A 23,164-nucleotide genomic window follows, 5' to 3' on the forward strand; every position below is an offset into this window, starting at 1 on the left:
CTACCTACCTTATGATACCCGCTGGGACCCCAAACCGTTCCACAGAAAGTTATATTTCCTTTTCGTAAAATATACAACTATAATGGTTACTATACGCTGTCCCCCTGTCATGTGACCAGATCCTCCGCTCAGATTGGTGGACGTTTGTGAGGGACATACATACATACATACATATGTTTGTGAGGGACATACATACATACATACATATACATATCACACCATAGGAATGAAAACTTCCACCTGCACTCTTGACCCCATCCCCTCCAGCTTTGTCACGGCCGTCCTGCTCTCTCTCCACTTATCACTGCAACAATAAACTCCTCCCTGTCTACAGGCATCGTCCCACCATCCCTCAAAATTGCTGCTGTTACCCCCATTCTGAAAAAACCTGGACTAAACCCTGACACCCGAAACAACTTCAGACCAATCTCCAACCTACCCTTTCTGTCAAAAGTTTTGGAACACGCTGTAGCCACTCAACTCAAACATCACCTCTCTGCCAATAACCTGTATGAAACATTCCAATCCGGATTCCGCTCCAACCACAGTACTGAAACTGCTCTCCTCAAAATCACCAACGACCTTCTCCTCTCCTCTGACGCCGGCAACCTCAACATTCTCATCCTCCTCGACCTCAGCACCACCTTTGACACCATCAATCACACCATCCTCCTCACCCGACTTGAAACCACCTTCAACATTACCGGCACTGCCCTCTCTTGGATCAACTCGTACCTCTCTGACAGACGCCAGTTCATCGCCATCAATAACTGCAAATCCCCCACTGCTCCCCTCCCCCAAGGTGTCCCCCAAGGTTCAGTTCTTGGCCCCCTCCTCTTCATCCTGTACCTGTCCCCCCTTGGTCACTTAATCCGCCGTCATGGTCTCCAATTCCACTGCTTCGCCGATGACATCCAGCTTTTCATCTCCACCAAGTCCATCTCCACCACCACCCAATCTATCCTGACAAACTGCATCACTGAAATAAAATCCTGGCTTCAAATCAACTTCCTCAAACTTAACTATGATAAATCTGAAATAATCATCATTGGCCCAAAAACGCTCACCAAATCCACCCATAACTTTGCCCTCAACATCGACGGTTTCCCAGTATCCACCTCCCCTCACATCCGGAATCTTGGCATCATCTTTGACCAAACCCTCTCCTTCGACAAATACACTAAACAAATCACAAAGACAGCCCTCTTTCACCTGAAAAACATCGCCGGTCTCCGTCCATCCCTCTCCTCCACGGCCGCAGAAACCCTCATCCACGCCTTCATCACCTCCCGTCTGGACTACTGCAACAGCCTCCTCTATGGTTCACCCTCAATAATCATCAATAAACTCCAATACATTCAGAACTCCGCTGCCCGTCTACTCACCCATTCCCGGACCCGTGACCACATCACCCCCGTCCTTTACAAGCTTCACTGGCTCCCCATCCCCCAGAGAATCCAGTACAAAATCCTCCTCTTGACCTACAAAGCCCTCCATAACCTGGCCCCATTCTACCTGACTGACCTCCTCTCCAGACACACTCCCACCCGCAACCTCCGCTCTGCTGGTACCAACCTCCTGACGCCCCCCCCCCCATCCGGACCAAATTCAGATCCTGGGGGGACAGGGCCTTCTCCATCGCTGCTCCCACCCTCTGGAACTCACTACCTCACACCATCAGAGACTCCTCCTCACTCACCACATTCAAAACATCACTAAAGACCCACCTGTTCAACACTGCATTCAACATTCAACCCACAGCATTTAACCCCTGACTATCTCTTCTCCTTCTCCCTCCTTTTGCTTTAAATATTTCCCTATTGATTCTTGTCTTTTTGCACTTGTTTTTTGTACTCTGTCAAAGCGCCTTTGGGCTTCTTGAAAAGCGCTATATAAAATAAATGTATTATATTATTATTATTATTATACCTACACTGGACAGACAAACAAATGCTGTTCCAGACAGAATTACCCTATGGAATACACCGTAATAATATTATCGATTTCCTTATTGTAAGGGCAGTGTGATGACAGTCATTGTCTGTAATTGAGACAAAATTGAGCAGGTTTTATTTATTTTCTCTTGGGCGAAAAATTGCCGAGCCATTGAGAGTTTGTTAAAATAATGTGTTTATTTCAATGTTCTGGCTTTTGCATTAACATGATATTTTCATTGTTACCCACTGGCTCATCTGAAAATGTCAAGGCAAAGCACTGGTCCCATTGGCATCTCACCTGTGAATGGAAATGCTGTTGCTCTGTAAAAGCAAGCAAATGTAAGCGGAATCATAAATACATATTTATTTTGCTGATATCAATGAGAGGCGTCAAAACACAGTGAAAACGAACGAATCCCCCGCACATTAAAAACCTCAGGCCTGATGTCTATAAAAGGCCAGTAGTGAGGAAGAAGGCCAATCGAGTACAATATGGTAGTACGTCGCCAAGTGCTGCCTGTATTCCATGTTTCGGTACCGCCAAACATGCAGGGTCAAACTCATTTGTCCAACTCTTCGCCACCCAGGAAGCTGCATTCCTCGTTGTACTCTCCACTCTTTGTGCCATTTACCTGTGTGTAAAATAGTTTATTACGTGAGGATACTAAGATAATAGTATATACTGAGAGACAAATAATTGTGTGGTGAGGCAGGCTGTTTTCCTGGCGAATCAGGCATTAGGGGCCAAGGAAGCCAAATACAGATCAAACCCAATGCTGTGCTCAGTTTTGTCATTAGTAAATTCGTCTTTGAGGTCGAAGGCTTTTGAAAAGAACCCAAGCTGGCTTCAATTTCTTCACCAAAAGTGGCAGCAAATTGGCCTTTGTCGCTACAGGATATGGCTACATGAAAGGTCATGGTATTTACACCTTTCTAAAGTTGGCCTCTGTTTCCTCCACATATGGCAAATTTATCCCATGTCTCCTCCTCCGCATCTCACATTTTTACAATCTATTGTTAGGCCTACTTGTCCAAGTTGCAGGCTATAGAGATCAACATGTCTTAGATAAAAGGCAACAGTTACATAGCAGAAGTCCCAGACAGGGTCAGTGGGACATTCCCGTGGACTCTGGTGGGTAGGGAGAAAAGGTAACATAAACCACCACTTCCAAAATGTTGTCTCATCTGTCCCTGGATCATAACTACAGTGATTGGCCACTGGCTGAGAAAGAAGGGTGCACAGGTGTTCATGGACAGGGCAGGCGCTATGTTCATAACAACGTTGCTTCCAGATGGGATTGGGGAGTTTCATGGGTAGCACTAGACCAGCCATTATGCTATCCTTTTGATGCAGCCTGTCCTTGGATTCAAAGGTAGAGGTATCCAATCCAGTAGATGAGGTTGAAGAAGCCAAAAGTGATGGGGAAGAAAACACGAGAGTAGGAGTCCAGCTTCGTTATACGGATATGCAACCGGCCTTGTCTCCAGCTGCCATATTTACACTCATCGAAGCAGCAGAAGAATGCTGAGCAGTCCTTACCATCGAGGCACTCATAGCCATTTTCAGGCTCAGAGTTCAGCGAGGCAATTCCTCCAGAATATCCTTGTCGACCTGCTGCCTTGCTTGATGGGTACAGTGCGTTGTTGAGTGGTTTATTGCCACCCAGAGCTGAGCCAGGCCGAACAGTGAGTATACCAGACCTCTGTGGATAAAGTATATTAATGTGATATTTGGCATGTGACAATAAAATGATAAAACAATAAGGCCAAACACCATTGTGAGCATGACACATACAGTCGTGGCCAAAAATATTGGCACCCTTGCACTTTTTTCAAATAACTCACAATTTTCTCTAAAAATAAGTTAAAATTGACAAAAGTATGTGGTCTCCACAATTCATTATTTCACTGTTAATATTACAGAACCTTTGTTTTTGATTCAGTACTTAATATATCCTTTTAAATCAGAAAATAAAAAGAAATGGCATTGAAAAAAGTATTGACACCCTAGACTTAATATTTGGTAGCACGGCCTTTGGACAAAATAACTGCCGTTAAGCGCTTCCTATAGCCATGAATGAGCTTCCTACACCTCTCTACTGGCAGTTTGGCCCACTCTTCTTGTACAAACTGCTCCAGTTCTCCCAGATTTGAAGGGTGCCTTCTCCCAACTGCTGTTTTCAGATCTCCCCACAGGTGTTCAATGGGATTTAGATCTGGACTCATTGCTGGCCACTTCTGAACAGCCCAGCCTTTTGCCTTGAACCATTCCTGGGTGCTTTTGAAGCGTATTTGGGGTCATTGTCCTGCTGTAAAACCCATGAGCTTCGACGGAGACTCAGCTTTCTGACACTAGGTTGAACATTGCACTCCAAAATGCCTTGGTAATCTCCTGATTTTATGATGCCGTGCACACATTCAAGGCACCCAGTGCCAGAGGCAGCACAGCAACCCCAAAACATAACGGAACCTCCTCCATGTTTGACTGTAGGGAAGGTGTTCTTTTCTTTGAAGGATTCATTTTGTTTTCTGTAAACATAGAGATGATGTGCTTCACCAAAAGAAACTCCAATTTTGTCTCATCTGTCCACAGGACATTCTCCCAGAAGGATTTTGGCTTGTTCAGGTGTGTTTTGGCAAACTCCAGATGGGCTTTCTCAGCAGTGGGGTGCTCCTGGGTCTCCTACCATAGAACCCCCTTTCATTGAGTTGGTGATGGATGGTTTGAGTTGAAACTGTCGTACCTTGTGTCTGAAGGTCAGCTTGAATCTGTTTGGCAGTTGATCAAGGTGCTTTTTTTTTTTCTTTTTCTTTTTTGTACACAAGATCGAGGCTCGTGTAAGAGCTAAAAGGGGCCCATCTCCACCATTCGAACAATCCTTCGCTGCAATCTTCAATCAAGTCTTCTCTTCCTACCAAGTCCTGGGAGGTTGGCTACAGTGCCATGGGCCTTGAACTTCCTGATAACATTGCGTACAGTGGACACAGGAATATCAAGGTCTCTGGAGATGGACTTGTAGCCTTGAGATTGTCCATTTTTCGCTAAAATCTTCTGTCTGACCTCCTGAGACAATTATCTGGGTTTCTTTCTTTTCTCCATGCTCATTGTGGTACACACAGTCACACAAAACAGGAGAATGACTCCTTTTCTCTATTCAAACTGGTTGAATGAGATATTTTTTTTATATTGCAGGCATCGACAGCTCAGCACAGGTGAGTTCAATTCCAAAGTAAAGGAGAATCACCTGCTTGAAAATCTAATTATGTCTAACAACTTCTAAAAGATGCCAATAATATTGTCCGGGCCATTTTAGGATTTCTGTATGGAATAAGCTAAGATTTAGTAGTTTTTTTTCAGCTTTTTTGTTTTATTCCACTGCAAACCAAAGAAATACATATGTGGATACCAAGAGATTTTTTAATTTCAACAATTTTCTGGAAGAAATGTTGCTTTATTTGAAAAAAGTGCAACGGTGCCAATATTTTTAGCCACGACTGTACACAAAGTTGAATTCAAGTAGGATACTTCACATGCCAACACAGTTCACGTAAGAATCAATACAATGCAAGTATCAAAAAGAAATGGCCAACATAAGTTCATCGGCACCAATACAATTTTCCTTTTTATCAAGAAGAGCCGTTGCTTGAGATTACTGGAGCCATAAAACAATTTAAAAAATATAAAAGACATAAATAATTGAATTTTCTGAATTATTCATAAAAATCTTTCTCTAATTTGTGAAAATCTACTATATAAAACACAATGTTAGTTTGTATGTTTGTGGAGATGTCTGTCCCCCTTCATAAGGGTAGGTTGTAAAGGCCAATCGTTTACCACAAATGTGTGTTCACTACAGTATATTTTTGAGGATACAACAAATGCAAAAAACATTTTCCATGAAAGAGTAATTATGTCTCTTCTATTGGAATTGTAGACGGTAGCTTGCAAACAGAACATCAAGGGCAGTGTACAGAAGTGTTTTTTTTAAATAACAATAAATACAATGCACAGGGAGGTGAAATTCACTGCACATGATGTGCAACGTGCGCAGAGTAAAACGAGTGTTCATTGTACAACGCTCCTTTCCTATTCCATCTCCAGGTGCTGCATGACGTCATTGCCGGGCACTAAAGCGGGCCCAGCAATGACGCGTGCTGAAAGGGAGTACTCAGTTTGCACTCCAGTTTCTTGTTTGTTTGTCCGGGCGATATCTCAGCCATCCTTTTGAGTTAGGAGGCTGAAATTTCGACACAATAGTGAGCAAGTGCTTTCACAAAAATGGTATTTTTTGTTTTTTGATTAATCAATTAATCGATTAATTATTTAATTATTCGATTAAAGACTTCATTGATTTTTTTTTTTTTAAGTTACAGATTCGAATGAAACAGTGGTGGTTTAGGTATTCCATTAGCCAATTGATTAATTATTTAATTATTTTATGATTATTATTTATTTATTTACATTATTAATCGTTTATTTGTTTTCTTTCTCATCTGGACAATAACTCAGGCACCTTTTGAGCTAGGAAGCTGATATTTGGACATGGCAGTGACCAAGTGATGTGGCTATAAAGCATATTTTTGATTTATTGATTAATTATTTATTGGTTTTATCAATTAATCTTGCTATAATTCACCAAATGTCCGTCCGTCCGTCTGTCTGTCCGTTCGAAGGTACCACAAAAACGGCTGAACCGATCGCAACGATATTTTGGGTGGGTAATCCTAGGACCCCCTGGAGTAAAATAGGCTATATTGTTTTTCCAAGTTTTCCAATTTTCCAGTTTTTCCAAACACGATGGAATAATATTTACCGATACGAACAGTGATGTGGCTTTTGTTGAAATTATACGTACCAGGAGAGAGTAGATCGACTCCTGACGAACTCTTCCTAAATGAACGTGCGGCTCCGAAGGAACACGGCAGCATGTGCAAAGCGACTGAGAAACAGGTGTAGCGGCCGCTTCCGTGTTACAGATTTGGCGCGCACTCTTCACACATAAACGTGCGACTGAGAAAGACGTGTAGCGGCTGCTTCCGTTTTGCAGAATTCAATCTTTTTTCAAAATGGGCGCCATGTACTGTTTAGATTTTGATGATTTGCGTGTGATATGATTCAACGGATGTTTTATGAATCGTTTAAAATAAAAAAAGGCCTTCAATTTCTGATATTTTGCCTTTTCATTTGGGCCTCCCAACTGAAGCCCCACCCGTAGGGTGGGTACCGTTGCTAGTTATTTAAATTTTTCGATTTATGACTTATTTAATTAATTTTCAAAAGGTTACTGCTTTGGATGAAGCAATGGTGGTTTATGCTATTAGCCAATTGAGTAAGAAAATATTTTATGATTATTATTTATTGATTTTAATTATGCAATTAATCAAACAATTATTGTACACATCTCCCTCCCAATGCAGTCTCTATGAGCTGCACGGCGGTATCGCCCGGTGCCAGAGGCGCCCCGGCAATGCCGCACCAGAGGATATATATTTATTTGGCATGGGGGCAGTGTACTTTGACTGTATCTGTACTTGTTTTTATTTTAATCTCATTTGCAGGCTTCACCATATGCTAGCAATATGATTGGTTAAAACTGTACACTCTCATTTTAGATATTCCATGAAACTAGAAACAGAGCACATCTGGCAGGTGTAACTCAGGGGCTAGGCAAGCAAGGTGAGGTGAGAGGCCAATTAATTTTTTTGAGTTTTGATATTAAATCAAAGGCTAAGTTGCTGTAATGGGAATTTAGTTATAAAAACATCCAATGAATTTATAAACATCCAACGGGCCAAATATATTTTGAAATAATGGTGGCACCTTTACGTGGCCGTGGACTTTCTTATGGCACCAATTAACAAAGAAAGGCTGAGGTATCATACATTGATGTGATAAACTAAAAGTTCAACTTTACGTTCTAATAAATTAAAGGACATCTCCCAGAAGATGAAAGTGAGAAAGCCCAAAGTAATTTATCATGCGTTTTACCTGGAAGAAGAAGAGACAGCTGGATAAAAACATCATGAATATTTAAATTAGTTCCCAAAGCATTAGTGGCACAATGTTTTGCTGAAACATGAATCATGCCATGCTGCATTTCAAGGAGAAGGTATGGTTATACATATATACAAGCAGGGTCACCTGATCAACATCAGGTTATTTATACTTTCGTGAACCTGATCAATAAGATTGAAGGTTAAAACTGCAGGAAAAATTAAACCAAAAGCTATAGCAAAAATTAACCCAAAATGTAACCTAAGATATTGCCAAAATCAGCCCCCCCTGAAAGAAATAAACATCGTGAATTTTGCAGCAGCACTATTCATTCAGGAAAAGGTAACAACAAAACAGCACAGGAACAGACAAATAAAAACCAACAGTCCCATAAATAAACACCAAGCACAACCATGGAAGCAAAGACTTGAGAGACAGAGGGAGATGCTCAGAAAGGAGACAGGACAGATTCAGCAATTCCAAAGAGGAAGTAAAAGCCCAAAACTAAAGTCGAGAATCCAAAAAATAAAAAACAAATATAAAATTGAAGACACCCCTCACCGGTTGCATAATATTCCCTTATCCTTAAGGAAAGATGTCCTTAAGGTTCACTGTGATACCTTAGTGAAGGATTTCCTTAAGGGCTGTTGCATAAATAACCCTTAAGAAATCCTCAATTAAGGATTTCCTTGAGGTTGAGGAAATCCTGAGGAGCCGTTGCTACGCAAGGCAACCAATCAGTTTGGAGAAAGGAAGATGTCTCTGAAAGCAACAACATGTAATGTTAAATGATGTTTGTTATATGTTTCATGAGGAACACGTGCTTCTAGATGAAGGAGGAATAAAATTATTCTTGTGTAAAATTCATCGATTCTCAATGAGCATTTTATTGTGAATGTGTTACTATGTGCAGTAAATGTTTGGAAACTTTCCGAGAATGGTGAAAGTGGGAAATTATGAAAGTCAAATACGAGTGCGAAACCACAAGCAAAATATTCTGGATGTCATGAAAGAGTGAAAATGTTATCGAAGTCACTGTGCTGCCGCTTAGAGCTTTTTTCACAATGTACAATGATTTTTCATTTGAGGAAGTATATTGCTCTATCAGCCTCTGGCGTCGCGCTGCGATAATTGTCGCCTTCATGACCAATTTCCATGAAGAGCGCCTTTTGGAAACCCAAAGGTATATGCAACCATCCTCAAATTAAGGGTGGCCTTTAGGGGAAACTTAAGGAAATATTTAAGTAAACCCTCAAATCTTTCCCGAAGGATGCTTTATGCAACTGGGCCAAAGATGTAGAGGTAATGGTTGATGCAAACAAACTGAAAATAGAAATGATAGCAAGGAAAATAAAAATAGGACCACTGGAGCTGCAGCTTATCTGGGCCCTGGCCTGATGTTGTAACCTAAATTCTGACTGGTGGGTCTAGAGAAGACGATTTGTGAAAGAATTTATGTATTTTCCAAATAATTTAGTAAATCCGCCATTTGGACACACTTCCGGTCACATGATCGGCATGACCTCTGCAAATTAACATCCCTACCCTGGCCTAATGTCATTACCCAAATTTGGTAGCATTCTGACTGGTGGGTCTGGAGAAGAAGATTTTTGAAGGAATTTACTAAGTCCGCCATTTTGACATACTTAACCTCAACGAGCTATGCAATCCCCATTACCAGTCAGGAGTGGAACCATGCTGCCAAATTTCAGCCGGATCGGCCCAGCGGTTTGGTCGGAGAAGTCGAAATAAGAGACGGACGGACAGTGCACGATGACAATACCTTATCCAATTCCAGATAAGCTAAAAAAAACTACGACGAGGCTAACAGCAGGAGAAAACACCAAAGGCGGCGCTATTCGATCTGTTCCCAGTGTCAGGGGCGCTGTAAGGGGGGGGGGGGGGGGGGGGGGAAGTTAGGATGATTCCAAGGGCCCTGCACTGACAGGGGCCCTAAAAATTATTAGAACATTAGGAAAAAATGTGCGCACGTGCTTCATAGGGGCCCATTGTGATATCTTTTCATGGGGCCCAAAATCCCTGGCGGCGCCCCTGCCCAGTGTAGACGGCTGAGGTGCTTCATGGCCATCAACGTCATGTTGAACGACATCATGTGATGTCACCCTTGCCAAATTCCAGGCCGTTTATACTCGTACTAGGCAGCTGATTGATCATGTCATTCGTCCGTTGAATGACGGAACGAAGATGCGGCACGTGCATCAATGAAGCGTGCTGTGCGCATTTGAGTGCCTTTGTTGGGCTGAGGCAAAGAACGAGAACTTGATTTTTTACCAAATTTATGGCAGTGGTGACGTTGCGCCTAATATGCTGGAGATTATCATGGATGACCTTGCAGTTAGTTGTCTTCGTTAGCATACGTTTGCAAAGCAGCAAGGTGCATTGCAATGTCCTGCTGGTGCACGGTTTGGAATGTGTCTTGCAAGTTGTGGACCAATGCATCTGGCGATAGCATACCGTTTACTTCAAGTGCTTTGGAATGCAAAGCAGGCTAAACTCACGGATCAAACAGTAAACGTTTTCTGGTGTTTCACCGAGTGGTCTGCAGTGAGGAAAGAAAGTGCAAGATGGGGTGTTATCTGACCTGAGCAGCCTAAAACAACTGGGGATTTAATCCCCGACAGAGATTGGTCGAGGGCATGCTAATTAGCAAAAGTGACCAATGGTGGGACTCACCTTTCCATTTTCTTACCTGACAAAACACTGGCCCAACATCCGTTCAAAATACTGGATGAATCTTCATATTGCACAGATGGGTTGTAGTTGAATGCACAGCTTTCCATTCGTTAGGACAGGGAGCTTGTATCCTCAAGTGTAGTAACTGATCTGATTCTAACTGATTCTGGCGGTGTGTGTTATCTTCTTGCTCAATGCCTCTTGCTTTTACCAATTGATCGCATGGTTTACACCGTCTTCCTTCTTCCTCTGTTTTTGCAACATGGCCTCTTGCTGTTGCCAATCAATCGCACTGTCTACGCAATGCTCATTCTTCTTCTGTTTCTGCAGCATGGCGCCTTTTGCCGTTGCAATTCTGTTGTGCTTTATACACCGTTTTTTCTCTCCAGAAGACTCCTTTGACCACCATAAGACTCCTTATAATTGTGGCTCTTGGAGTATGCCTACCTCAGGCAACTCTTTTCTTCGGAGGTATTTTGCTCAACTGGGTCAACACATGGAAGGAGTTTCCGTCAGCTTTCTCCTGCGTATGTAGCCCAAAGAACTTCCGGCCTACGAATGTGAATGACCCATCACGCCAGACAAATCCTTTTCTCCCATGCATTGGTCCCCTTTCAAAGTGCTAAATCTGAGCAGTGTCATCTCTACATGACCCTGCTCAGATGTAGCACTGAACAATGCATCGTTTATGATGAAAGAAAGTTACATACACATAAAACTGGACGCACTCAAGGCAGTGGTTTGCTCTTCACCGCCCAATATATATATTGGCAGCAGTCCATCATCAACACTGAAGACTGAGCAATGCATTCTATATTATGGAAGAAAGATATGTTTAACAAAAATTAGGAGTGATGGAGGTAGTGGTCAGCTATACACCACCCAGTTTATTTTGGAATTGACAGGATAAGCCACTTTCTTAATTTATGGGATAACCTAGCCTGGTGGGAGGGGAAACGACCACAGAAAATGACAGTCATGCACTTACCCAGGAAAATTAACACCATCCTGCAGGGCTCAAGTTCTGCTTCATCCTTTAGATGGCACTCCCACCGTGGGCAGGAGTACCCTTCTCAGTCACCTTTGGTTGGCAATGTGCTGCAGCACTTTTTTTGTTCCACTACACCACCAAAGGTGGTGCTATTCAAACCAACTGCAACAGCGAAGAAGTGTACCCCATCATTTTTCCAGGGGTTTGAAAATTTAATGCTAAAGGAGCCCCTAACCCCACTTAAACCTGGCGGGTACAACCTCTGACAAATTTGGACGACATCCGCTCAGGGATCAAGGATGTCACGCCTCCTCCCCCCAAGCCCTCTCCCTCCCACAGATCTCCCGATGTTCCTGCTCTCAAATGTTGTACTTGTGTGCTTCCCCTCTTCTCCCCATCTTGTCTCCCGCTCCCTTTATTTTGTCTTATGTGTCCGTTTGTTTTTTTGTCATTAATGTTAGCTCTTACACGAGCCTCGATCTTGTATACAAAAAAAAAAAAAAAAAAGGGTGTAGGAGTGTATATGTAACACCCAGTCAGACAGATGGACATTTATAGTATGGAAGATATATTATCATACGTAGTCCTAATAGTCTTCATATAAGTAGTAAATCAAAACAAAGATCTTGCAATTATCGAAACAGATGTAGTAGGAAAAAATTGTTAAATTACTCTTGATTTGCATGTGAAAAATTATGCTTGTATAAGATGTAGCGACGAGTCATGTGAAGCATACAGGTGATGTCACATATTGCTTACCAGTGATGAACGATGCTTTTTCTTCTTTCCTGCCTGTAACCTTTTGCGGCTCACAAAGAAGGTTAACATGGCAAACTCAATCATGGCAGCAAACACGAAGAAGAAGCACACAGTCACAAAGAGATCCATGGCAGTGGCATATGACACCTTGGGTAATGACTTGCGGGCAATTGTGCTCAACGTTGTCATCGTGAGCACAGTGGTTATGCCTGAAAACACAGTGAGGTAAGCACAGTGAAAGATCTAAATGATGCTTGTGATGCAATTTGTTTTTGCACTTTCACAGCATTAACAGGACTACACATCATTAACAAGCTTTTTTTGCACATATAAAGTCGGGTTTCGTGGAACATCTAGAACTCAGAAATTACAAGAATACACCATAAGATGAAGAACACAGTGGAAAGCAGGGAAGCACTCCACAACAGCAGGGTAGAGGGACAAACAGAGGGATACTTAGAGGAAGAATGGGCATGGGGAAGAATGAGAGTGCAGGCAGGAGGTGGTCACAGGGGGCGAACAAGCTGGATACAAGCTCAAATACAGCAAGAGGAGAAAGGGAAAACCCAGGGATGAAACACAAAGCGAAAAGTTGGGTGAAGGGTGGTGACACGATAACCGACAGAGGCAGTGGTGGGCTTGGGTAGCGGTAATGAGGGTCGAAAAGTTCATGACTATGGATGGCCAAGGATGACGGAAGGAGGTGAACAGACATTTTGACATTCTGGAGGGAAGAATAAAATAGAACAAATTGAGTAGGTTGGTTCCGCAGGTCAGAGAAAAGAGTAACAAGCGAGTGAGGGTAAACAGTGAGCCTGGTTTTGGGAGTTTTACCAGAACTGGGTGACTGGGAGACCACATGCACCCTGCAGAAACCTAGGGGTGGAGAGAGGGTGGTAAGAGCAATGAAAGGACAAAGGGTGCAATACCAAAAAGGAGGTAATTAGAAGATAAAGAGGCCACCGACCAAACGTAACAGGCCCGGACCTTCATCTTCATCGTGGGAGATTCTAATGATTTTGAGGGCTTTGGTCTCCATGGCAACAAGATGCAGAAGGTTTGAAGCAGGGGCACTGGCCCAAAGGGGAGAGCATTACCCTATTGGGCTGTGGATAAATCCTTGTACGTTTCATAAGTTTGGATTTGCCAAGGAGAGACTTTGTTGAGTTGCACAATGGAGGTGGATGTGCAGTTGGCAGCTGGCTTCAGAGGTTTTTTTTTCTTGAGGACTTCAGAGGAACTTGGATATTGTTTTTTCCAAGCACTCTTTTGGCTGACGTGTTGGAATCCCAAAAGTCTGAAAGACAATTTCTTCGAGAGGTTTGAACTTTAATAACTTCTCCCAGTATTTCTTTCCTTTGTTAATTCTTTATCTCTTTTATCAATACATGTGCCCAAAGGGGAGAGCAACCCTTTCTGTCTGCTACCGACTCCTCTCTGGCCTTGTTCCCCCTGCTCTGTCTGTGCTCTTCCCCACAAATATTCCTGCAGGACGCACAAGATCTGTCAGCAACCCTCTTCTGGTGAAACTGCCAGAATCAAGACTCTCTGCTCACCTTCACTCTTTCATTCGTCTTTCTCTCGCTTCTGGAACAATCTCCCACACTCTCTACAATCCCTCTCCTCCTTCCAGGTCTTTAAAACAGCTGCTCACCACCATCCCCCATCCAAAACCTTGATCTTTTCTATCCCCGTTAAAACACCCCAAATCCACCTCTTTCAATCCACAACTTCTTTCCTGATATTTATAGTAGTGTTAATTTGCTTTATACCGTGTACCACTCCCTCCTCCCCCAGCCCTCCCCCTTCCACAGATCTACCGACGTTCCTGTTCTCTACTGTTGTTGTGCTTTTGTGCTTCCCTCTCTCTCCCCCTCTTGTCTCCTGCTGCCTTCATTGTAAGTTTTATGTGTCTGTCAATGTTTTCATGTACAATGTGTTAGCTATTACACGAGCCTCGATTCTGTATACAAAAAATATATATAAAAAAAAAAACAACAAAATTCCTCCAACTTGTGTCTGAAATACAATTTTTTGCTACTTACTTTAAAAGCTTTTAATAACATTGAAAAAGGCTTCACCTCCCTTATTTCTATGTCAGGAATACCCATAGGTTATTGCTCCTTATCACGATCTATCCCCCTTCTTCACAAGGATTCTTTCGCAAACCAAGCTGTCTCACTCAAAAAAACTTGGTCTTTCGACCATCCCCCCTACTTACAGCACTACTTTCCCCCGTGCATTAAACAACCATTAATTTCACCTTTCCAATTGTGTTTGTTTCCATATGTCGAAAAAGGCACGTCTGTCGTGCCTCTTCCTGGCATAAATCCAAACTGCATTTCGTCGAACTTCACTTTCTTCCTTATCCTCCTCTCCAACACCCTTTCCAATACCTTCATTCCATGCTCCAATAACTTTATCGCTCGATACGACCCACAGTCCAGAGGGTCACCTTTCCCCTTGTATAGAGGGACGAGGGTACTCAGTTCCCAATCCACTGGAATGCGGCCTTCTTTCACCACCAGATTACAGATCTCTGTCATTCTCTTCACACCCCAACTTCCTGCTGCCTTCAACATATCTCCCACAACTCCCGTCGGCCCTCCCGCTTTTCTACTCTTCATTGCTTTTATCGAGTACTCTTCATTGCTTCATTTGAGTACCAGTTCACTGGTAATTCCCTGTTTGTCGTTAAAGGCGGCAAAAAGGGTTGGCGTCAGGAAGGGCATCCAGCCGTAAAACATTGCTTCAAATAGGGGACCGAAAAACAACAACAACCACGGTTCCCGAAAAAGGCCAACCCCCGCTTTGCGGGGAAAAATGGCCTCTAAAGGTGTTTTTTTATTTTTTTATTTTTTATTGCTTTTATCGCTTCCTCAACTTCCTTCTCAGTTATCTTCTCTGCCGGTCCTAAAACTGGGTTACTCTCTATGTTGCCATCCCATTCATTCTCTGTATTCAACAGTATTTCCATATATCTTTTCCATCTTCCTTTAATTCCATCTGGGTCGACAACGATTTGTCCCACTTCATCCTTCAAGCAACTCACCCCCATCACATCACACCTCTCTTTCGCTATCTGCTTTACAATCCTGAATACTGCTCTCTGACCCTCTTCCGAATCCAAGCGTTCTCCGAACATTTTCCTACATGCCTCCTGCGCCTTTGCTACCTCTTTCTTTGCAGCCTTCTTGGCTGCCTTATAAATTTCATGCTCTGCTTTTTCTGCTCCCGTACCCTTCGCCTTCTGCCACTCCTTGAACTTCTTCCTCTTCTCGTCAATCCTCTTTCCAACTTCATCATCCCACCACCATGTTTCCGAGTGCCTCGGTGGTCCTTTTGTCCATCCACATACCTCACCAACGGCTCCCAACAGACTAGCTTTCATTGACATCCAACCACTTTCAAGCTCAACCACATCATCTTCTACCATACTCAGCCTCTCTTTTAATGCCTCCCTTACTGTCACCTCTTTCAACCTCCACACCGTCATTCGCGGTTGGTACTTCACCCGCAGAGCTCTCCGAGCACCTTTCACCCTTATGTCACAGACAACCAAGTGGTGCTGTCAAACAGCTTCCTCCCCCGGGATCACCTTTGTGTCCCGGAGGTGCCCCCTATCTCGCCTGGGCACCATCAGGTAGTCAACGGTTGTCGTCGACCCACCTGACGTGTATGTAACAAGCTTATTATCCGCTCTCTGGAACTGAGTATTACAAATCAACAAGCCAGCTCCATCAGCAAACTCCTTTCACCTTCTCCATTCCTCACACCATATCCATAACCCCCATGAACTCCCTCAAAACTGTCTATACTCCTTCCCGCATGTCCATTTAGATCTCCTCCGTGACATATTCTCCACTGGTCCATATCCATTTAGGTCTTCCCACATAAGTGTATGTATGCAAGTATATGCGAGACATATATACATATACAGTGCATTCAGAAAGTATTCAGACCCTTCACTTTTTCACATTTTGTTATGTTGCAGCCTTATGCTGAAATCGTTCAAATTCATTTTTCCCTCATCAATCTACACTCAATACCCCACAATGACAAAGAGAAAACAGGATTTTAGAAAGTTTTGCAAATTTATTAAAAAGAAAAAACAGAAATATCACATTGACATAAGTATTCAGAACCTTAATTCAGTACTTAGTTGAAGCACCTTTGTAAGCGATTACAGCCTCGAGTCTTCTTGGGTATGACGCGACAAGCCTTGCACACCTGGATTTGGGGGTTTCCTGCCATTCTTCTCTGTAGATCCTCTCAAGCACTGTCAGGTTGGATGGGGACCGTCGGTGGACAGCCATTTTCGGGTCTCTCCAGAGATGTTTGATTGGGTTCAAGACAGGGCTCTGGCTGGGCCACTCAAGGACCTTCACAGAGTTGTCCCTAAGCCACTCCTGTGTTGTCTTGGCTGTGTGCTTAGGGTCATTGTCCTGTTGGAAGGTGACCCTTCGGCCCAATCTGAGGTCTGAGTGCTCTGTTTCAGGTTTTCATTAAGGACATCTCTGTACTTTGCTCCGTTCATTGTTCCCTCAACCCTGACCAGTCCCCTAGTCCCTGCTGCTGAAAAACACCCCCACAGCATGATGCTGCCACCACGATGCTTCACCGTTGGGATGGTATTGGGTAGGTGATGAGCGGTGCCTGGTTTCCTCCAGACATGACGCTTATAATTGAGGCCAAACAGTTCAATCTTGGTTTCATCAGACCACAGAATCTTGTTTCTCACAGTCTGATAGTCCTTTCGGTGCTTTTTTGCAAACTCCAAGTGGGCTTTCATGTGTCTTTCACCGAGGAGAGGCTTCCGTCTGGCCACTCTGCCATAAAGCCCAGATCGGTGGTTGTGTTGCAGTGATGGTTGTCCTTCTGGAAGCTTCTCCCATCTCCACACAGGATCTCTGGAGCTCAGCCAGAGTGACCATCGGGTTCTTGGTCACCTCTCTTACCAAGGCCATTCTCCCCCGATTGCTCAGTTTGGCCGGGTGGCCAGCTCTCGGAAGAGTCATGGTTGTTCCAAACTTCTTCCATTTAAGAATTATGGAGGCCACTGTGCTCTTGGGAACCTTCAATGCAGCAGAGATTTTTTTTGTAGGCTTCCCGAGATCTGTGCATCAACACAATCCTGTCTCTGAGCTCTGCAGGCAGTTCCTTCGACCTCATGGCTTGGTTTTTGCTCTGATATGCATTGTCAGCTGTGAGACCTTATATAGACAGGTGTGTGCCTTTCCAAATCATGTCCAATCAATTGAATTTACCACAGGTGGACTCCAATCAAGGTGTAAAAACATCTCAAAGATGATCAAGAGAAATGGGAGGCACCTGAGCTAAATGTCAAGTGTCATAGCAAAGGGTCTGAATACTTATGTCAACGTGATATTTCAGTTTTTTCTTTTTAATAAATTTGCAAAACTTTCTAAAATCCTGTTTTCTCTTTGTCATTATGGGGTATTGAGTGTAGATTGATGAGGGAAAAAATGAATTTATACGATTTCAGCACAAGGCTGCAACATAACAAAAATGTGAAAAAAGTGAAGGGGTCTGAATACTTTCTGAATGCACTGTATATACAGAGTGGTATCAAGTGGTATCAAATGCAAATCGGACTCACTGAAATATAGGAACACAATAAATATCTGTGGAAGAGAAGAGTTGTGTTTGTACCATTTTCTGTTTATACAACTAGCTAGCGGCGGCTGTGGTTATATAACACTAACTAACACACACACACACACACACACACACACACACACACACACACACACACACACACACACACACACACACACACACACACACACACACACACACACACACACACACACACACACACACACACACACACACACACACACACACACACACACACACACACAATAATGGGCGCTTTTACTTTCACCAACAGATACAAAAATGTAGTATAATTTCTCTTGTGGGCTCAGAACTAAACAAAAAAGAATATACAGTACTGTACTTGTAATGGCACTCAGCTGAAACAACTCCCACTAACACCCAATCATGTTATGATTAATAATAAATAAATCAATAAATTCCTCCCAAACATGATTAATAGTAAATATCCTCATTTTAAACTTACCCTGTGCATTGACAAGCCCCAGATATAACCTTCCCATCTGTGTTAAGAAGCATGAAGGTTTGGTTGGAACGCACCATCTACGAACCTTTGGCCTAATTCATCAACCCAAATTGTCATGCGTTTTTGCAATATGCACTGCAACATGTCAACGTTTTGGACGAGTTGATCAGGAAGTTCTCCAACTGTTTCATTGTAAAGGGGCACACCCGTTTCGCAGAGGAACGCCACAAGTACTTTCGGCTTTTAAAAATATTTTTTAGTCCTTTCATTGTTCAAATTCTCATCGGGGAGGCATGTCCAGGCTGCCCAATCTCTTTCATTTCTAGGGGGTTCTGCACATGCACGCCGAGCAATTTGGGACGGTTTTCGTCATTTTTAAAGTGCTGTATTGCAAAAGGTCAGCCGAATTGACATTGTATAGCACAGGTACTTTGACAACAGTTTGAAGTCACAGATGAGAAGCAAGCCAGGAGAAGAATTAGGTTTGACACTCCTGTAACTGACAACAGTTTCTTCACATTGACGAGAACAAGGAAGCGTCATTTGCTATCCTTGCAGATCACATTGGGAATCTGATGGGAGAGGAGCAATTTGTCACAGCTGAAGGTTCAGATGTTCTCTGAAGGCAATCTTCAGTGGGATTCTACTGCACTTGAGACTTGTGATCACAAATAAACAGACACCCAGATGATTCTTCATACGGCAAACACCTCTTATCACAGTTTCAAGAAGATACAGTTTGTGTTCCCACTGTGGACACAGATGACGTTTTTGAAATATCAGTTGTGATGAAGGTAAATGTGATCGAGTTGTATGTGGCTTGTATTAGATTCTGGGAGATATTATTGATACATACCTGCTTAAACAAGATTACCATTTCACAAGGCCCTGAGAAAGTGAATGCCCTAATAATGTTTTACACTTACACCAGATGTGATACAGTGCCAGCCTTTGCAAACATTGGGGGAAAAGAAGGCCTGGGACATCTGTCTGGTGCAAGAAGACGTCATGTTAGTTTTCAATGCCATGTCTTGTCCACCATATCACATTTCTGCTGAATGCATGGCTGTTCTAGAATGCTATACTATACTGATGTACGACCAAACCAACAGTGTAGAGAATATTCATGATGTCCGCAAACAACTCTTTATCTTTAAAGGAAGAGCTATCGAGGCCATCCCACCAACCAAAGCAGCACTTCTTCAGTATGTGAAGAGAACTGTGCACCAGGGTGGTTGTTGCTGGGGACAAGCATTAACACCACTTATTGAAATGCCTTCTTCTTATGATTGGGGATGGTCTGACCCCCAAAGCTGGAAGCCACTTTTGACCACACTTCCAGAGGCCTAAATAATCATTCTGAGATCTTATTTGCTAGCGGTGGATGTAAAAAAAAAAGCTGTAAAGGGTTATTGATCCTTACAAAGGCTCAATTACCCATATATGATAAGCTATAAAGGGTCAAAGTTTCAGCACGTTTCTTCTTGTTGGTGCAGGTAAAAAGTTCACTAAATGGATGGGGTCCACCATGACCCATCCCACCAGGTCAGAGTTGAAAACCCACCCAAAAATCAACAGAATGTTACAAATAACTATGTTCCTAATATCCTAAAACCATAGTTTACCTAAAGCTCTGGTTACAAAACATAGAACTTGACAGTTAATGCATTTGTATCAGCTTGGCTTATGATTCATATAGCATGCAGTCAGGTGGTCATTTTGAAGAATGGCTACCACCATCCTTAGAACAATTTAGCATGGCTCCATAAGTATATTTGCTTCATATGCCTTCATACGCTATTGAGCTAAAGGTCACACTTTTATGAAAAGAGGCAGAATTTTTCACATATTGAAAAAAGCAAAGAAAAAGCCAAATTAATGCCAAAATGGCTATGGCTAAAACAAACGTGATGAAAGTACTGCCTTATGACAACCATACCCAATGAAGTGCGTGCTGGTGTAGCATCACGGTTGATCCAAAAAGAGACCCAAGAGAGGACGACAATGAGACTGCAGGGGATGTATGTCTGAATCGTGAAGTAGCCCATCCGTCGTACCAGGTCAAAGTACACCGTCATTACCACGTACTCACCTGCGTACGAAACACAGCACGCGTTCCATAGTACCCGAACTAAAAAAGAGCATTAGCAGGGCTCAGATGGAGCAAGCTATGGCATTCAAGTCTTTGTCATACTTCTTGGATTTGCTTTATCAATAAAATATATTGGTCAATATGACTCATAAAATTGCTTCAGGACTTGCACTATTTTATCTAATATCGTAGTTAAAATCGTGTTTTGTAAGTAAAGAAAAATTGGTGCATTCTAAAATCGCAGTGTGTTTCACTGGCAATGGGATAATAAGAGGTGAGGACAGAGACAAACGACTGCATGATATCAGACTTCTTTATTCCACCGTAGTTGCAGCCACACGCCGCTCGACAGATGGCACTCAAACATATATCAAATACTGTACTTCGTACTGCTTTAGCTACACACAGCACACTTTCTTCCTCCTCTAAATGGCTAGTTAACAGACAAAATCCTCCAAATACTGAGGACGCTTTCTTATACATACAGGTCGAATAGGGCGACAAGGTGACACAGAGACAGATTCTTCCTGACTTGGTAGGGGAGACATAACTGAAGGACTCATCACATTTTGAGCATCATGTGAACCAGACATGAGGGCCTGTGCATTTGTTCTGGTTGGAAATGACTCAGACACACATTTTGGACTAACTGGTTTAGTTGGTGCTAGAATGTCCAGGATTGCCGGCTCAGCAGAAACCTGATGTGGTGGTACAACAAGTTCAGAATCAATGCTAACTGATAGCTGTGCTGAGATATGGTCATGAATTTGGTTAACGTGACATTTTCACATTTTTCCATCATCATCATCAGACCCAGCCTGGCCATTCATTGCTTTGGTGGTATGGTGGTGATTTGAGGTGCTTGATACCATTTGGAACCATTAAGATATTAAAAACCAGAAACAAACTGAGGACCATTTTCTGAAATCAAATCTTCAGGTACACTTTTGTTTTCAAAAATTGACCGCAGTTTCTCAACTGTTTTCTGCGGTTGTAGATTGCATGATAATGGCCTCTGGCCACTTGAAGAATGCAATAACTACAATGAAGAACATGTTCCTAATTGGGCCAGCAAAGTTGACATGAATTTTTTGTCATGGTTTGGCTGGAGCAGGCCATAAGAACAATATCCGACGTTGATTGTTGACATTTGACTGGCATGGAGAGCAATGCCGAAGCCTACATTCAATGTCCTTGTCCAGACCGGGACACCACAAGAGACTACTTTGGTTTTAACAGCTCCGAGAAGACTGGCTTGTAGCTCATCGAGACAATGTTATCTGAACTTCAGAGGAATCATTGTCCTCATACACCACATAATATAATCTTGAGCTAGAGACAGCTATGATGACTTAGATGTATAGGCTGATGCTCAGGTGATTATAGAAGGTCATTCCAACTACCATTGGAGATTGCCCATATGACACAGGCGACATAGGATCTTGGGCTGATTCAACAACAACTAGGCCTGTTGGTCAGATCTCCATATCAAGCAGTCCTCCTTTCTGAGCAGCCAAGTCAACAGGGCCAACTTCATAAAGTGCTTGGCCTGTATATCTTAGAGCTTACCAAGCTCATTGGAAAATAGGCCTTGATGCTTTTGAAGGATTTGCTCCAACCAAGGTGGTGTGAGTTGCACAAGATGAATGGCTGACTTCGAGCTTGATGTGATTCAGCCAGTTATGACCGAGAAGGGATGGTCCACTTTCTCGAATCACTTGAGACTGGAATATTGGCCCTGATAGCTCACTCAGATGTCAGCTACCCCAATCAGCTTTATTTTCTCACTGGTGTAGGTATAAAGTGTGAGGTCTGAACTGATGAGCTTTAGACCATTCAGCTTATGAGAGGTCTATATGCTAATGATGGAGACTGCAGCACCAGTGTCAACTTAAAATGTGATAGTATTGTTGTGCGAATCCCTCAAGGTTAACACCAGGGACTGCGGAAGACCGAACGGCTTTAATGGAGGCGACAACCAAATACGGAATTTGCTATCAACCGCGGGATGAAGAAGTGAAGAGGAAGAGGCGGAAGCGCTTACCAATAGCGATCCAACCGCAGCTCCGATCCTGCAGGGGAATTAACTCAAAACGGGAATCCGGGGTAAAATGTACCAAAGGAAACACGTTTATTTCGGAACCCGAGAACAAGGAACGCGACGGTAAATAAATAATGATCCTAAATTGGGATCCCACACACCGACTTCCAAATACGAGACAGGGGAAAATGAATTAACAAAAGAATACGTTCGTCGTGGGTTTGTGTAATGTGGTGCGAGCTTATCTGTCCATCATCCAACGCGGCCCCGTCCGGCTCCAAGCTCCGGCGCGAGGAAACCCTACGTCCGCTCGCTCGCACGCTTCACCAGGCCCCGCGTGGCCCGCACCGCTCCAAGCTCTGAGTCGATCGCACACGAGGCCCCAGCACCACTCCAAGCTCTGAATCGATCGCACACGAGGAGGAACGCTCCAAGCACCACACAGATGGCGAACCAACGACCACCAGGACCTCTCAAGACGAAGAGCTAAGAGCCAAGGACGAACAACGACAAGCGAAGAAGCCAAGAGACAAAATGTCGTGCAGGGCG

At 43.2% G+C, this 23,164-nt stretch overlaps 1 protein-coding gene across 3 annotated transcripts in view; it reads right to left on the reverse strand.

Moving 5' to 3' along the window:
* Window positions 1–2,115: 2,115 nt before the first annotated feature.
* The window catches only part of LOC137437954 (gamma-aminobutyric acid receptor subunit gamma-2), a 196,978-nt gene continuing 175,929 nt past the window's right edge, over window positions 2,116–23,164 (reverse strand). Inside the window, exons 8-11 of one of the 3 annotated variants that reach the window (XM_078766723.1) lie at window positions 20,422–20,574; window positions 12,377–12,585; window positions 3,478–3,640; window positions 2,116–2,569 (exon numbers count right to left, since the gene is read on the reverse strand). In XM_078766723.1, the coding sequence (XP_078622849.1) occupies window positions 2,373–2,569; window positions 3,478–3,640; window positions 12,377–12,585; window positions 20,422–20,574 (722 nt within the window). In that variant the 3' untranslated portion in view covers window positions 2,116–2,372. The remainder of the gene's footprint in view (window positions 2,570–3,477; window positions 3,641–12,376; window positions 12,586–20,421; window positions 20,575–23,164) is intronic. The other 2 variants (XM_068132741.2, XM_068132742.2) reach the window with 2 other exon arrangements.

The sequence above is a fragment of the Myxine glutinosa genome, chromosome 12 (assembly GCF_964187855.1).
Source record: "Myxine glutinosa chromosome 12, kmMyxGlut1.1, whole genome shotgun sequence".
NCBI lineage: Eukaryota > Metazoa > Chordata > Myxini > Myxiniformes > Myxinidae > Myxine > Myxine glutinosa.